Source organism: Callorhinus ursinus, unplaced genomic scaffold, assembly GCF_003265705.2.
Source record: "Callorhinus ursinus isolate GAN/ISIS: 27379988/994484 unplaced genomic scaffold, GSC_fseal_2.0 scaffold116, whole genome shotgun sequence".
Classification (NCBI taxonomy): Eukaryota; Metazoa; Chordata; class Mammalia; order Carnivora; family Otariidae; genus Callorhinus; species Callorhinus ursinus.
Genome location: NW_027397178.1, coordinates 244,721 through 256,932, shown reverse-complemented (window position 1 = coordinate 256,932; position 12,212 = coordinate 244,721). Strand labels below are relative to the sequence as shown.

Below are 12,212 nucleotides of genomic sequence, written 5' to 3'. Positions count from 1 at the left end.
CTCTGTGTGGCACTCATGGTCTCAGGGGACTGTACAGCACACTGACTATCTTGTTTGACATCATCTAGTTCACTGATCAAAAAGGATGTGGCCTTGGAACTTGGTTTACAGGCTACCAGGGCATACTGTTCCAGATTTGCCTAGAGGTCCTTAAGACTATCTCAAGCTCTGGAGCTCACGACTCTACTAGCACTATGATGTTTATGGTACAGGTATGATCCCTAGTTTATGAACTAAGATACTGCCATTCAAAGTGATTAAGGGACTTACAATTACCAAAGGAGCAATTGATCTGGGGCTCGAACCCAAGTGACTGATTCTAATTCAGTACACTTTCAAGCTGCACTTTTCTTTTAATTATTCTATTCAGAAATACAGGTGATTACATCTTAAATTATCAGCTATAACAATAATATCATGAACATCCTATTTCTTAGAGAAAAAAAGACTATAATCTCACTGCTCGTGACATACACATATATCCCTGCATATATATATGTGTGTGTGTGTGTGTGTATGTATTTTTTGTCCTGTATTACCACGAACTGTGATAAATTCATACTCTTCCACATAAAGCCCCTTGATCCCAGAGGGTAGCCAGGATTTGGAATATAGTCTATGGCCCTGAAAGAGTAGTTAAGACTTTCCTGCCTATAGGCCTAAACTGTGATGCTTGTCCAAGCCAGCCTCTTGGTCCTCATGTAAAGATATGTCACCTGGAAACTGCTCTCATAAAAAGTTTTCCTCTTCATTATCCAGACTGTGCCACATACTCCTGATCTGAGGGTCATGAGTTCAAACCCTGCATTGGGCTCTACTCTGGGTGTGACGCCTACATTTAAAAACAAACAAACAAACAAACAAAAACCCTAAATAATGAAAGCTAGAGACTTCTGTAACTAACTACTCTTATCTGCATATTTTTGGACCTTTGGCTGTCAGCTCCACCTGGGATGGAGCCATGCCCTTTTGGACAATATAGCTTTCTGCCACCCCTTTGGGTTTAAAAAAAAATTAAGTTTATTTATGTATTTATTCATTTAAGTAATCTCTACACCCAACATGGGGCTTGAACTTACAACCCCGAGGTCAAGAGTCACATGTTCCTCTGACTGAGCCAGCCAGGCACCCCCTCTGCCACCTCTTTGGATTGCAGAAATAAGAGAAGGCCCAGGAGAATGCATTCTCTGGAGCCAGGGGAGGAGAAATATTTAGGGTAAGAGCCAATTTTAAGCCAGTCAATCCTGCAGAAAGACGAAGAATGAGGATGGCCTCAGATTATTCGGTGAGATGCAAGCAGGTCATGGTGACAATGAGGGAGGGTGGTTTCAATAGTGTGATGGAGATAGGAGCCAAATTACAGGAGACTTTTACATGCCTTTTATAATAAAGAAACTCATACAAGAATCATTCGATAATGATGAAACCTTTATTTAAGCCCGTCTTTGCCTACAAATCGCAAAGAACATGTTCACAGAAGTTCATCCTAGAGACTCAATCCTCACAGTTCCTCAGGACCTTCGATTTCCTTCTTCTCTGGTTTCTTCAATCTTTCTTCCCTTTGCTCATATATATCCCACTTATCCCTCCTCATGTTCATCTACGCTCCAAAACAGAGAGATACGGGGGGGAAAAGAACCTAATAACGAAATCTCAAAAATATAAACAAAAGTATGTCACGCGCCTCCCGGCCAGGACGAAAAAAGGTACAAGAGAGGCTCCTTTATCTCACCCTTAGGAGCACGAGAATCTTAATCAACAATGGTAATAGAAAACGGACCTATACAAAGAACTGGCCCTTCTTTGCCCTGAGCTGCTCAGAAATGGAAATACCAGACAGGAAAGACTTAGGGGAATTGTGAATGGAGGGAATATACAATTAAGTGAAAGCTACTGTCTTCAGAAAAGCTCCAGAGAAGAGGGTGGGCTGGCAACAGCAGCAGAAGCCTCCGAAGGACCCTCTGGAATACTGACTTCTCCTTTGCTAGAGAGACACAGGGCACTACATGTCCCACTTGCCTCTTTTCTCCGACTGGAAGGCCTTCCTCCTTCTCAGACTGGTGAGTTTCCAAGGGGTTTTCAAAATCCAACTCAAACTACACCCATTTGATGACGACTTCCTTAGCAGCAGGCCTCCCTGGGCCGAGTTCACTCCTCCACTGTCTGGGCTGTCATACCTCTACGAGCGAGGGGTAAGAAGGATGAGATAAGTGGCCATACTCCTAAGTCCACTGACAAGTCCACCTGCTGGTCAGGAGCTCTCTGATCTCTGTGTCCTCAGGGCCTCATTTAGTGCCTGGAACATAGTAGGTGAGAGGTCACTGTGTGGGAGAAGGGAGAAGTGAAAAGAAAAAAGGGGAAAAAAGGAAGGAAGAACAGGGTGGAGGAAGGGGGAGAGGAAGCATCTGATTTAACTTTGCCTGGCCAAGAAAAGGGAAATGGATCTTAAAAACCCTAGAGGAAAGGGAAAGAAAAGGGGGAAAACACTTTTCTGAGTCCTCTCTGCCTCTCACTTTTTCTCTCTGCCGCCTCCTCTGACAACTCCTCTCACAACTGAGGTCGGACCTCACACAGCAACCGTCCTGTTGTCAATCCTGACCCCTGAACCCACCCCCAAGGAAGGAAAGAAGCCAGTCAGGCTTCTGGCTTCTTCCACCCCACCCCTCAAACCTCATCCCATCCCCTTCCCACTACAGACGCCTCACCCCTTCACCTGGCCCTCCGCCTCTTCCCCACACGCAGCACTCCCACCTCTTCACCGGGGCGACTCAAGCCCCTGTGCAGCACCAGGTGGGGACAAGGGCTTCTGCCAAGAGGCTCTGAGGGGCAGCCTGCAGCGTGTGGGCTGAGGAAACGCCGGACCGAGCCTGCAAGTTACCTGAGAAAGAATATTGCCAAGAGGGCTTAGGTGTCCCAGGGATTAGAGAGTAGAAAGGAGCAAGTCCTGGAAAAGGGAAGAGCATGACAATTACAGTCCTTTCCCCCACACTTCTCAAACTCTTCCAGGGGTGGCCTTTCCACATTTTTCATCTTGATCCATGAGTCAGAATCATCATTTTTCTGACTGTCCTCTCATGGCCCCTACACATTGACTACTGGACCTTCTTAACTATCTTCCCAGCCAGATGCACCTGCCCCACCAACAACGGTGTCAGGGTCCCTAAACCTTGTAGAGTGGCTCCTGGGCCTCCTCGCCTTATCCAGGCATTCAGCTGCTTCCCCCTCTCCAACAGCCTTTTCCAGGAATTCTGGAGCTACCTTTTGCTCAGTGAAGATCATATATACAAAAGCAGTTTGTGAGTTATAAAACACTGTGCTGGAATAAAATGCTATCGTGAATAAAGCCTTCTCTTTCTCCCCCCATCATCTCTGTCCTTCTCTCATGATGTTTCTGATCCCTTCCTCCACCCCCCCACCCCCATCCACTGCTGCTCCCCACTCACCCAGCAGGTTTGGTTTGGTGCCGTGTGGGAACCAAAGCTATGTGCTGCACAGTGGGCAGCGTCAGGATGCAGGCAGGCATCTCAGCCCGAGGCCTGGGCAGAGTTCCCAGGCAGAGCCATCGGCCCAGGCCAGGACAGTAAGCATGGATGAGGTGGGAGAGGGCATAAGTACGGTGGCTGTAGCCCCCCAGCACCAGTAGCTCCCCCTGCAGCGCAGCACCTGCAGCCCCCACATGGGGGGAGGGCAAAGGTGCCAGATGAGTCCAGCTATCAGTCCTCGGTTCATAGGCCTCAAAGCTCAGTAGGTCCCCCGTCTCGCCTAGCCCACCTGCTACATACAACCGGCCACCCAGAGCAGCCATGACATGGCCAGCCCGAGGTACCCCCATAGGGCTCAGAAGTGTCCCTGGCTTCTCAAGCTTGGGGTCATAGTGCAGCAGTGAGGCCAGGTATTGGCCAGTGCCGCTGCAGCCTCCGCTCACGTACAATCGGCCCTCCAAAACAGCAGCTGCATGGGCAAAGCGTGGTGCCGGAAGGGCAGGTGCGGGCCTAAGGGAGAACAGGGCATGTGATCAGGCAAAAATCCTCTTCGACTTCTCTTCCAAGTCCCCTAGTCCTTCCCCGATGTCTAGAAACAGCCCCTTCCCTGCTCACCTCCAGATATTGAGCTCGGGGTTATAGGCCTCCACAGAGTTGAGAGCAACATCACCATTTCGGCCACCCAGGGCATAAAGTAGTCCATCCAGGGCCACCAGGGGAAAAAAGCTCCGAGCCTGGCACAAAGGCGCCATCTCCTCCCAGTCCTCTTGACCGGGGTCCCACCTGGACACAGCAGAACAAAAGAAGAGAAGAGTGACCCTGGGACTCTGTGGGTGGCCGGGCCAACGGTTTCCCTCAGCTGCTCACCTTGGGGCCTGCTCTTCTGTGGGGCCCATACCTGAGAGTCGAAGCCAGGGTGTTGGAGCGGCCGTAGAAATCCTGTCCCCCACACACGTAGAGTTGGCTTCCTGCCGGGCTCGCAGCCCCATGCCGGAAGCGCCCTGGGGCAGGCAGAGCAGGGAGCCGTCCCCACTCCACGGTTCGAACGAGTCCCGTGCCGCAGCAGAAGGCCCGGGCCCACCACACTCCTCGGGAGGGCTGTCTTCTGGCCATGTCTGATCGGAGCCCATCCCCGCCAATCACTACCAGTGCCTGGTCAGGCTCCCTCCGCCTCTCTTGACCCGGAACAGCAGCTTCTACCAGGAGCTGATGCAGCAAATCTGGGGGCAGGGGTGGAGGCAGCCCAGCGGCCCGTACCCTCCGCAGCTCCCTGGTGGACATGCGGCCAAAGCGAACACACCGAAGCAGGGCCTTGGCCTCTGACTCCTGGGTCTCGGGGTTGGCAGCTAACCAACGCCACGCGGCCATGAAGGCCTCGAACTCCTCTTGTACGTGTAGTTCATCGCTCTCCAGGAGCTCAGCCAGGCACACAGACGGTAAAGAAGGGAACGTGGGGCACAAAGCCACGGCAGGCAGGTGGGTGAGGAGGTAGTGACGGGCTTTGCTCCAGAGCCTCTCTAACCCAGGGGCTTCAGCTATGGGGAACAGGGCCAGGCAACGTGCGGGGCTGAGGCCCCGTGCCAAGGCTCTCTGGCACAGAGCAAGGCAAGAAGAGCTCTGGTACTGCACCGCAGCCTGGGCAGCTCTCAGTAGTCCTGGCCACCCTGCCCGCACAGCACCCGTGTAGGCAAAAGAGACGAGGAGTCTCAGGTCCTGGGCAGAGATGGTGTGCAGAGACACCTCTGTGCCCTGGGATTCCCTCATCCCACTCAGGAGCATGGCGCCAAAGAACTCGCTGCCACAGGCCAGGGCTGCTCGGTGCACTGCAAGAAGGAGAAGCAGACGGGAATCCAGAGTGTTGCAAACTGCCAGGCACAATCCCAGCTTCACACCCCCAACTTGGGCCCACCACCCAAGGCCCCAGGCCAAACTGTGGTGTGCAACAGAATACCACGGGGTGCTTGTTAAAATGCAGGATTCAGGGACCCACCCCCAGAGATTCTGACTCAGTAGGTGTGGATGGAGACCCCAGAAATTTGTATCTTAACATTTTCAAGCACCCTGCATGAATCTCATGTTAGTGGCCTGAAGACACCGTGATAAACACTGCTTCAGTTTTTTTGATCCAGGTCAATTGGAAAAAGAGCCTTGATCAATCAAGTTGAGTAGATGCTCTAGACAGCATTTGTTAAAAGGGGGCACAAAAAAATAAACTGCAAAGACCAACGTGCAACTTATATAGGTCTCTGTCGTGCACAAAATAAAGTTCTTTCCTTTGCCATTGCAAGAGCCACTGGCTTCAGCCATTCTGTTAGTCCAGTTTTACTTGGAAAATGGTACCACACTCAGGAATGGCTGTGACCTAACCTCCTCTAAGCGCGATCTCCTGCTTAAGATTTCCCGTGTGCAGCTTTTCTCTGCACCCTGCCCCCATCTCAGTACAATTCATGGAGTCGTGAATTTTAAACTGGAAGCCTTCAAAATCATCCTCTTCAATCACTCCTTTTAAGAGAAGGAAACTGAGTCCTAGAGAAAGGAAGTGATTTATTTTCTATTCCATGGCTGTCTGAGCTGATCTTCACCACCCACTGGCACTGATGTCAGGCTGCAAGGGGCATACTTGCATATCAGTGCCCTTCCTGTCTGCATGGCCCTCATGACACCGAAACTATCCGGTTAACAAATGCTACTAACTCCCTAAACTAATATGCTTCCCAATGCAACTCAATTTGAGATATTTGGCATCCAGAATGGAGTATTCTGACCAAAATATTTAACCTAAATCTAATTGAACCTTTAGCTCTCAATTCAAATTTATAGGAAATTGAGAGGCTAAAGGAACAAGTTAAAACCATGACAGAAAACACATACACATCTAGAAAATGGAGCATTCTAAGATAACTAATCTTGTTTCTTCAATTAAGTCAAATCATAAAAAGGGAGAGAGAGGACCATACAAGAGTAAAGGAAGCATAAGAGACATATATCTGAGCACAGCATAGTCCTTGAGTGGGTCCTGGGTTAAATGAACCAGCGCTAAATAGGTATTTTTTTGGACAAGTGGAAAAATTTCAACGTGGACTAGGTAATACTAAGGAATTACTGTTCATTTTGTTAGACATGAGGAAGGTATTATGGTAATGTCCTCTTTTAAAGAGACACAGACCCAAGTATTTGTCAGCAAAATGCCACAGATTTAAACTTCAGTGATAACTAAAATAAAGAGACAAAACAAATATCATAAAAATGTTAACTGTTAACTCTGGGAGATGGGTGTTTGAGTGTTCATAATATTTTCTTAATTTGCTGCGTGTTTGAAGTGCTTCGTAACCAAAAAGGGGGAAATGCTGCTGGAAGTCCTCTCAGGCAGCTAACAGGGCCGAACTCCTGGGGAAGCTTATGAACCCCCAGCTGCTCTGACCAACTGTGGCACATTGGTCTCTCTCAAAGGACAGGTGATTGTCTTTTTTTTTTTTTAAAGATTTTATTTATTTATTTGGCAGAGAGATACAGAGAGAGAACAAGTAGGCAGAGAGGCAGGCAGAGGGAGAAGGAGAAGCAGGCTCCCCGCCGAGCAGGGAGCCCGATGTGGGGCTCGATCCCAGGACCCCGGGACCATGACCCGAGCCGAAGGCTGCCGCTTAACCGACTGAGCCACCCAGGCGCCCCCAGGTAGATTGTCTTTTTAAGCAGTTGGTAGCGCCTCGGTGCTTCCCAAGAAGTGATTATCAGTGACAGCTTTCAAGTACATATTGCCTGAGAAAATCTGCATTCATCAAAGCAGGTAAGCCATTTCAGTTGCCATATAATCAACCAACCTACAGCTCAGGGCCACCGGGAAAGGGTCACAGCCACTTGTATTCTCCCTCCTACTCATCAGTATTCCCTTAGAATTTTACCCGGCAGGTTTCCACCATTAAGTTGGAATGTTTCTTAGGGAAATGAAAGCAGGGATATGAGTATGTTTAAATTCCAAACCCTAGAGAGAATTTTATAACTATGAAATTGTAAATCCCCCTTCCATCTGCTACTATCAGAAATGATAACAAGCACTTTAGAGACCTGCTATGGATTGAATGTTTATGTCTCCCCTCCCCCCAAATCATATGTGGAAGCCATATAGTCCCCAGTGTGGTGATATTTGTAGGTGGGGTCTTTGGCAGGTAATTAGGTATGGGAGTGGAACCCTCGTGAATGGGATTACTGCCTTTATAAGAAGAGGCATGAGCAAGATAACTCTCCCTCCACCGAGTGGGCATACAGCGAGAAGGTGGCCCTCTGCAAACCAGGAAGAGAGCCCTAACCAGAACCTGATCTTGTAGGGGCACCCTGATCTTGGACTTCCAGGCTCCAGAACTGTAAGAAATAAATTTCTGTTGTGAAACCACCCAGTCTATGTTTTGTTAAAGCAGTCCAAGCTGGGCCGCCTGGGTGGCTCAGATGGTTGAGCGTCTGCCTTCAGCTCAGGTCGTGATCCCAGGGTCCTGGGATCGAGCCCCGCATCGGGCTCCTGGCTTGGCAGGGAGCCTGCTTCTCCCTCTCCCTCTCTCCCTGCTGATGCTTTCTCTTCTCTCTCTCTCTATCTCTGTGTCTCAAATGAATAAATAAAATCCTTTAAAAAAAAAAAAACAGTCCAAGCTAAGACAAGATGCTTTTTCCTCTGGGAGTCCCAGAAGCACTTTGGGTTCCAGTCATTCTAATGAGCAATAGCTATGTGACTTTGGACGTCTTGAAGTCTGTTCTCTTTATCAGTATACAAGCTGAAGTAGACAATCTCTGAATCAATATCTTTTAATTTTAAATTTGTATGTGCCTGCATTCCAACTCCCATTTGTCAGATCCTTTGTGTCTTTGGTTTGGTTGCTTAGGAGGGAATGCATGGCCTAGTGAAAGCAGACTGGGCTAGTGAATAACGGCTTATATCCTGGTTCTCACCAGTTAACATCTCTGAGTTTACCGCTCTTCCCCTGCATCTAGGAATAATGGTACACACCTCACTAGTTTGCAGTGAGAATGAAAAGAGATGAGGTGTGTAAAAATTCCTGGACCCCAGTACCTCACTAAGTTAGTAGAATCTGAGTAACACTCAACTTATTCAACCCTCCTTAGCTTTCCTGGTGATGAGCACAGTTAACTTCAAAGTGCCATGTCCTGGTGGTCTTAAGATTGTGGCAAAACAGGGGCGCCTGGGTGGCTCAGTCGTTAAGCGTCTGCCTTCGGCTCAGGTCATGATCCCAGGGTCCTGGGATTGAGCCCCGCATCGGGCTCCTTGCTCGGCGGGAAGCCTGCTTCTCCCTCTGCCACTCTCCCTGCTGTGTTCCTTCTCTCACTGTGGCTCTCTCTGTCAAATAAATAAATAAAATCTTAAAAAAAAAAAAAAGATTGTGGCAAAACAAAAGCAGACCTTGTTCGTTAGCTGTAGGACTCGTATCTACCATGGTGTCAAGCATCCTTAGGTGAGAGGACACATGGTGAGTTTTTCCACCATATTCCTCTGGCTTTCCTGTATCCTAAATAGAAAATGCCAAGAAGGGCCTTTGGTTAATCCCTGTTTGAGTCAATCACTTTCTGCTTGTTCTCCTGGCTTAGACTATACTCCTAACACCAGCCAGCTGGCTGGAAATTTCTTGTTCCTGGCCCCAGGGAAAGCCACGGGGTCATCTTAAATCTGTCAATGCTCCCAGGAAAACAACTCAGCTGCGCATGCCTCACTCTCAGTGGGTCAGGAAAGGCACCAAAGGCCACCCCCACGGAAATTCTGACTGCGACAGGGATCAAAACCGCTGTGGTAGGGATCAAACCACCTGCAGCTTGCACACACATATTTGCACCTGCAGTAAGGTAATGCCCCACAGGTCCTCACCCCGCAACCGGCAGCCGCCTGCCTCCAGCTCCAGGTCACACCCGATGCCTTCTTTGTATAGGAGCTCGATGCTACGCAGGTTCTCCCTCAGCTCCTCTCCCTGGCTGGGCTGCTTTTCATCTTCCCTGGCGCTTCCAGCCCCCTTGCGTCTCCCCTGGGCTGCGGCCTTCACCCGGGGTGCTCCCAGAGCCTCGGCCACGACCAGCACATCTCCCCACGGGGCAGGGCCCAGCAACCCCTCATATGCAAAGGTCAGCACGGCCTCCCAGGCCCCGGCGGCCACATTGAGGCTGAGGGGCTGTCGTGGACTTCTGCCGCCCAGCAGCCTGTCTCGGAAAAGGCTGCTAATTGCAGCCAAGATTACCCGATGCACCCCGTATACTCGTCCCCCAACTGACACCTCTTCGTCCAGCAACAACCTCTGCTCCCGAAGCCGCTGTGCTTCAGCGAAAAACTGGCTCGGATGTTCCTCGCTGTGCAGTCCCTCCGGCTCTGCCTCGTCTTCTTCGTCTTCATTCTCTTCCTCCTCTAGGGACAAGGCTGGTGACGGAAGGTTCCCTGGGGCCATAGGCCTGGGAACAGGCTCTTCCAGAGGAAAGGGGGGCAAACTGGGATCCTCGTCCGGGGAAGGAGGCCAGGAGGGGATTCTCCGGTCGGATAAAGGGAGGCCAAGGCAGTCCTTCTGGGTAGGAAGAGACACGCTCCCCGGGTCAGAGGGACGATGTGCAGAGCCTGAGACGCTCATCATCCAGTTGGCTGTTTTGCCACAGGTGAACAGAGGGAAGAGAGGAGGGGTTCAGTGCTGGACCCAGAGAGGCCGGAGGAACCCCTGCCTCCAGCCCAGTGACATGACAACCCCTCTCCCTACTTCAAACCCCACTCCCCACCCCCATCCCAAGGCTCGAGCTGCTAGGCTATGCTGCCCAACTCTGGGATTCACGAAGCGCGGTGAAGCATACAAGAAGCCTGTGTACGGACTCAGTACCCCGAGAGTATCCCACCCGGCTTGCCCCCATCCCATTCCGATAGTCACCCTCCAGAAACACCAGCGTTCCTCCTCTCACTTGAACCTTCTCAGCTTCGGACCCGGACCGTGTGGCAGAGGGAACTTGCTCCTTAACCGCATCAGTGGCCCCACCTGACTAATTATAGCCGGTGCTGGCGGGCTTGAGGACTGGGCTCCGGGTGCCCAAACTCTGACACTCAATCCCTGGGCCTCGTCCCGAGATGACCTCCTCCCTTCCACCTGTAGGTCACGTCCTTGTGCTGAGCAAGGCAAATTCAGAAGCCAAGGAGGATGTGACTGGGGGAGTGAGCGGGTCTGGAGGGGGAGGGGGAAGGCAGTCTGGTCTGCGCAGACCGGAGGGAGCATGGGGCCAGAAGAGGGAAGGGTGTGTTTGGGGTCAGATCTAGGCTTTGACTATTGGTTTTCCTGTGCACGATAAAGTTGAGACCCTTGAGGGAACAGTACTGACATGATATGCACACATAACCAGGCTGGATCCACCCAGGGCGCAGGTGAAGGGGCAGGGGTCAGGACTATGCACCACAGGTGATCCACCCCGCAGCTCAGTATTTTCTCCCTTCCGAGGTGGGGTCAGTGGTGAGAAAGAGAAGCCCAACCCTGTGTGTTCAGAGAGTCGGGGTGAGTCTAACCCTCACCCAGGTCTGTGGGATGAGGACCGTAGAAGGTGGGGTGATCTCCACTGCTGGGGGGACCAAAGTCCTAGGGGCCATGAACATTTTCACTGAGGCAGGACACCAACAGTTGCTCCCTCTACCCAGGATAACACCTCTTTCTTACTCTGAGACTCCCTAAATCTGGGGGTTTTGCTGCAGTTCTAGGTACCTTCACAAGGAAGGAATTTAGGGACTGGGACAGCAATGCCTCTTTTCTCCCCTCTCCCTGGAAAGCAGGACAGGCTGGGGGCTGCTGGGGTGGATTCCCTGGCCAATAAAAAGATTGGTCCAGGCTGGATAGATTGACCCGACAGGCTGACTTAACCAGGGATCTAAGCACGATTGTTCCTTACACTCGGGTGAGAGGGTGGTGTTCACGTGGGGGAGGGGTGAGACCAGATGGGTTCCTTTTTCCTCTCCTCTCAGTGGCACTATTTCCTGTTTCAAGAAGCCTGGGTCCAGCACTTGGCAGTTCCATCTGGATCATCTTCGCTTTGGCTAATGAGCCCTGGCTAGACACAAAACATCAGAGATGTTTTGTTTGTTTGTTTGTTTAAAGTTTTATTTATTTGGCAGAGAGAGAGAGACAGTGAGAGAGGAAACACAGGCAAGGGGAGTGGGGAGGGAGAAGCAGGCTTCCCGCTGAGCAGGAGCCCGATGCGGGGCTCGATCCCAGGACGCTGGGATCACGACCTGAGCCCAAGGCAGACGCCCAACGACTGAGCCACCCAGGCGCCCCGCACAGAGGTGTTTTTCAAACCTGCTCCCAGTAATGTTCATTCCCTCCTTTGATACGCCCTTTTCCCAAGTCCGCTGACCACCAGCCTGTACTTTTTGTGACTCCAGCCTGGACAAGTCATTTTAAGAATCAGGTGGAGGCATCAAATCAGTCACTAAAGTCTCTGTAACCCACTACCTCTGTGTGCTGCCCTTCCGGGAGCATGGGTGCACCTACCTAACATAGATCTGGAAAATAAGTTAGGGTTGGTGGGCATGGTGACCATGACCGTTCTTCTGTGCTTGGCAATGGGCAGTGTGGAGTGGATGTCTAAGGCAGTGGCCAGGGAGTCAAGGTGGGGGGTGAGAGTAACTGAGGGGATGGCCGTGAGAGCTGGACAGATCTGGAAAGGGCCAAATGTGGGGATGTGGGGAGATGTGGAAGTGTGTGTGTGTGTGTGTGTGTGTGT

The 12,212-nt window shown here is 51.0% G+C and overlaps 1 protein-coding gene across 6 annotated transcripts in view; it reads right to left on the bottom strand.

Moving 5' to 3' along the window:
• Positions 1-1,410: 1,410 nt before the first annotated feature.
• KLHL33 (kelch like family member 33) overlaps positions 1,411-12,212 on the bottom strand; it is a 21,811-nt gene continuing 11,009 nt past the window's right edge. For 4 of the 6 annotated variants that reach the window (XM_073889737.1, XM_073889734.1, XM_073889735.1 and 1 more), the window contains 4 exons: positions 9,346-10,101; positions 4,381-5,305; positions 4,098-4,265; positions 1,411-3,992 (listed from right to left, as the gene is read on the bottom strand). In XM_073889737.1, coding sequence (XP_073745838.1) covers positions 3,440-3,992; positions 4,098-4,265; positions 4,381-5,305; positions 9,346-10,093 — 2,394 coding nt within the window. In that variant the 5' untranslated portion in view covers positions 10,094-10,101 and the 3' untranslated portion in view covers positions 1,411-3,439. Of the gene's footprint in view, positions 3,993-4,097; positions 4,266-4,380; positions 5,306-8,538; positions 8,820-9,345; positions 10,102-10,378; positions 12,171-12,212 lie in introns of those variants that run through there. The other 2 variants (XM_025884452.2, XM_025884453.2) reach the window with 2 other exon arrangements.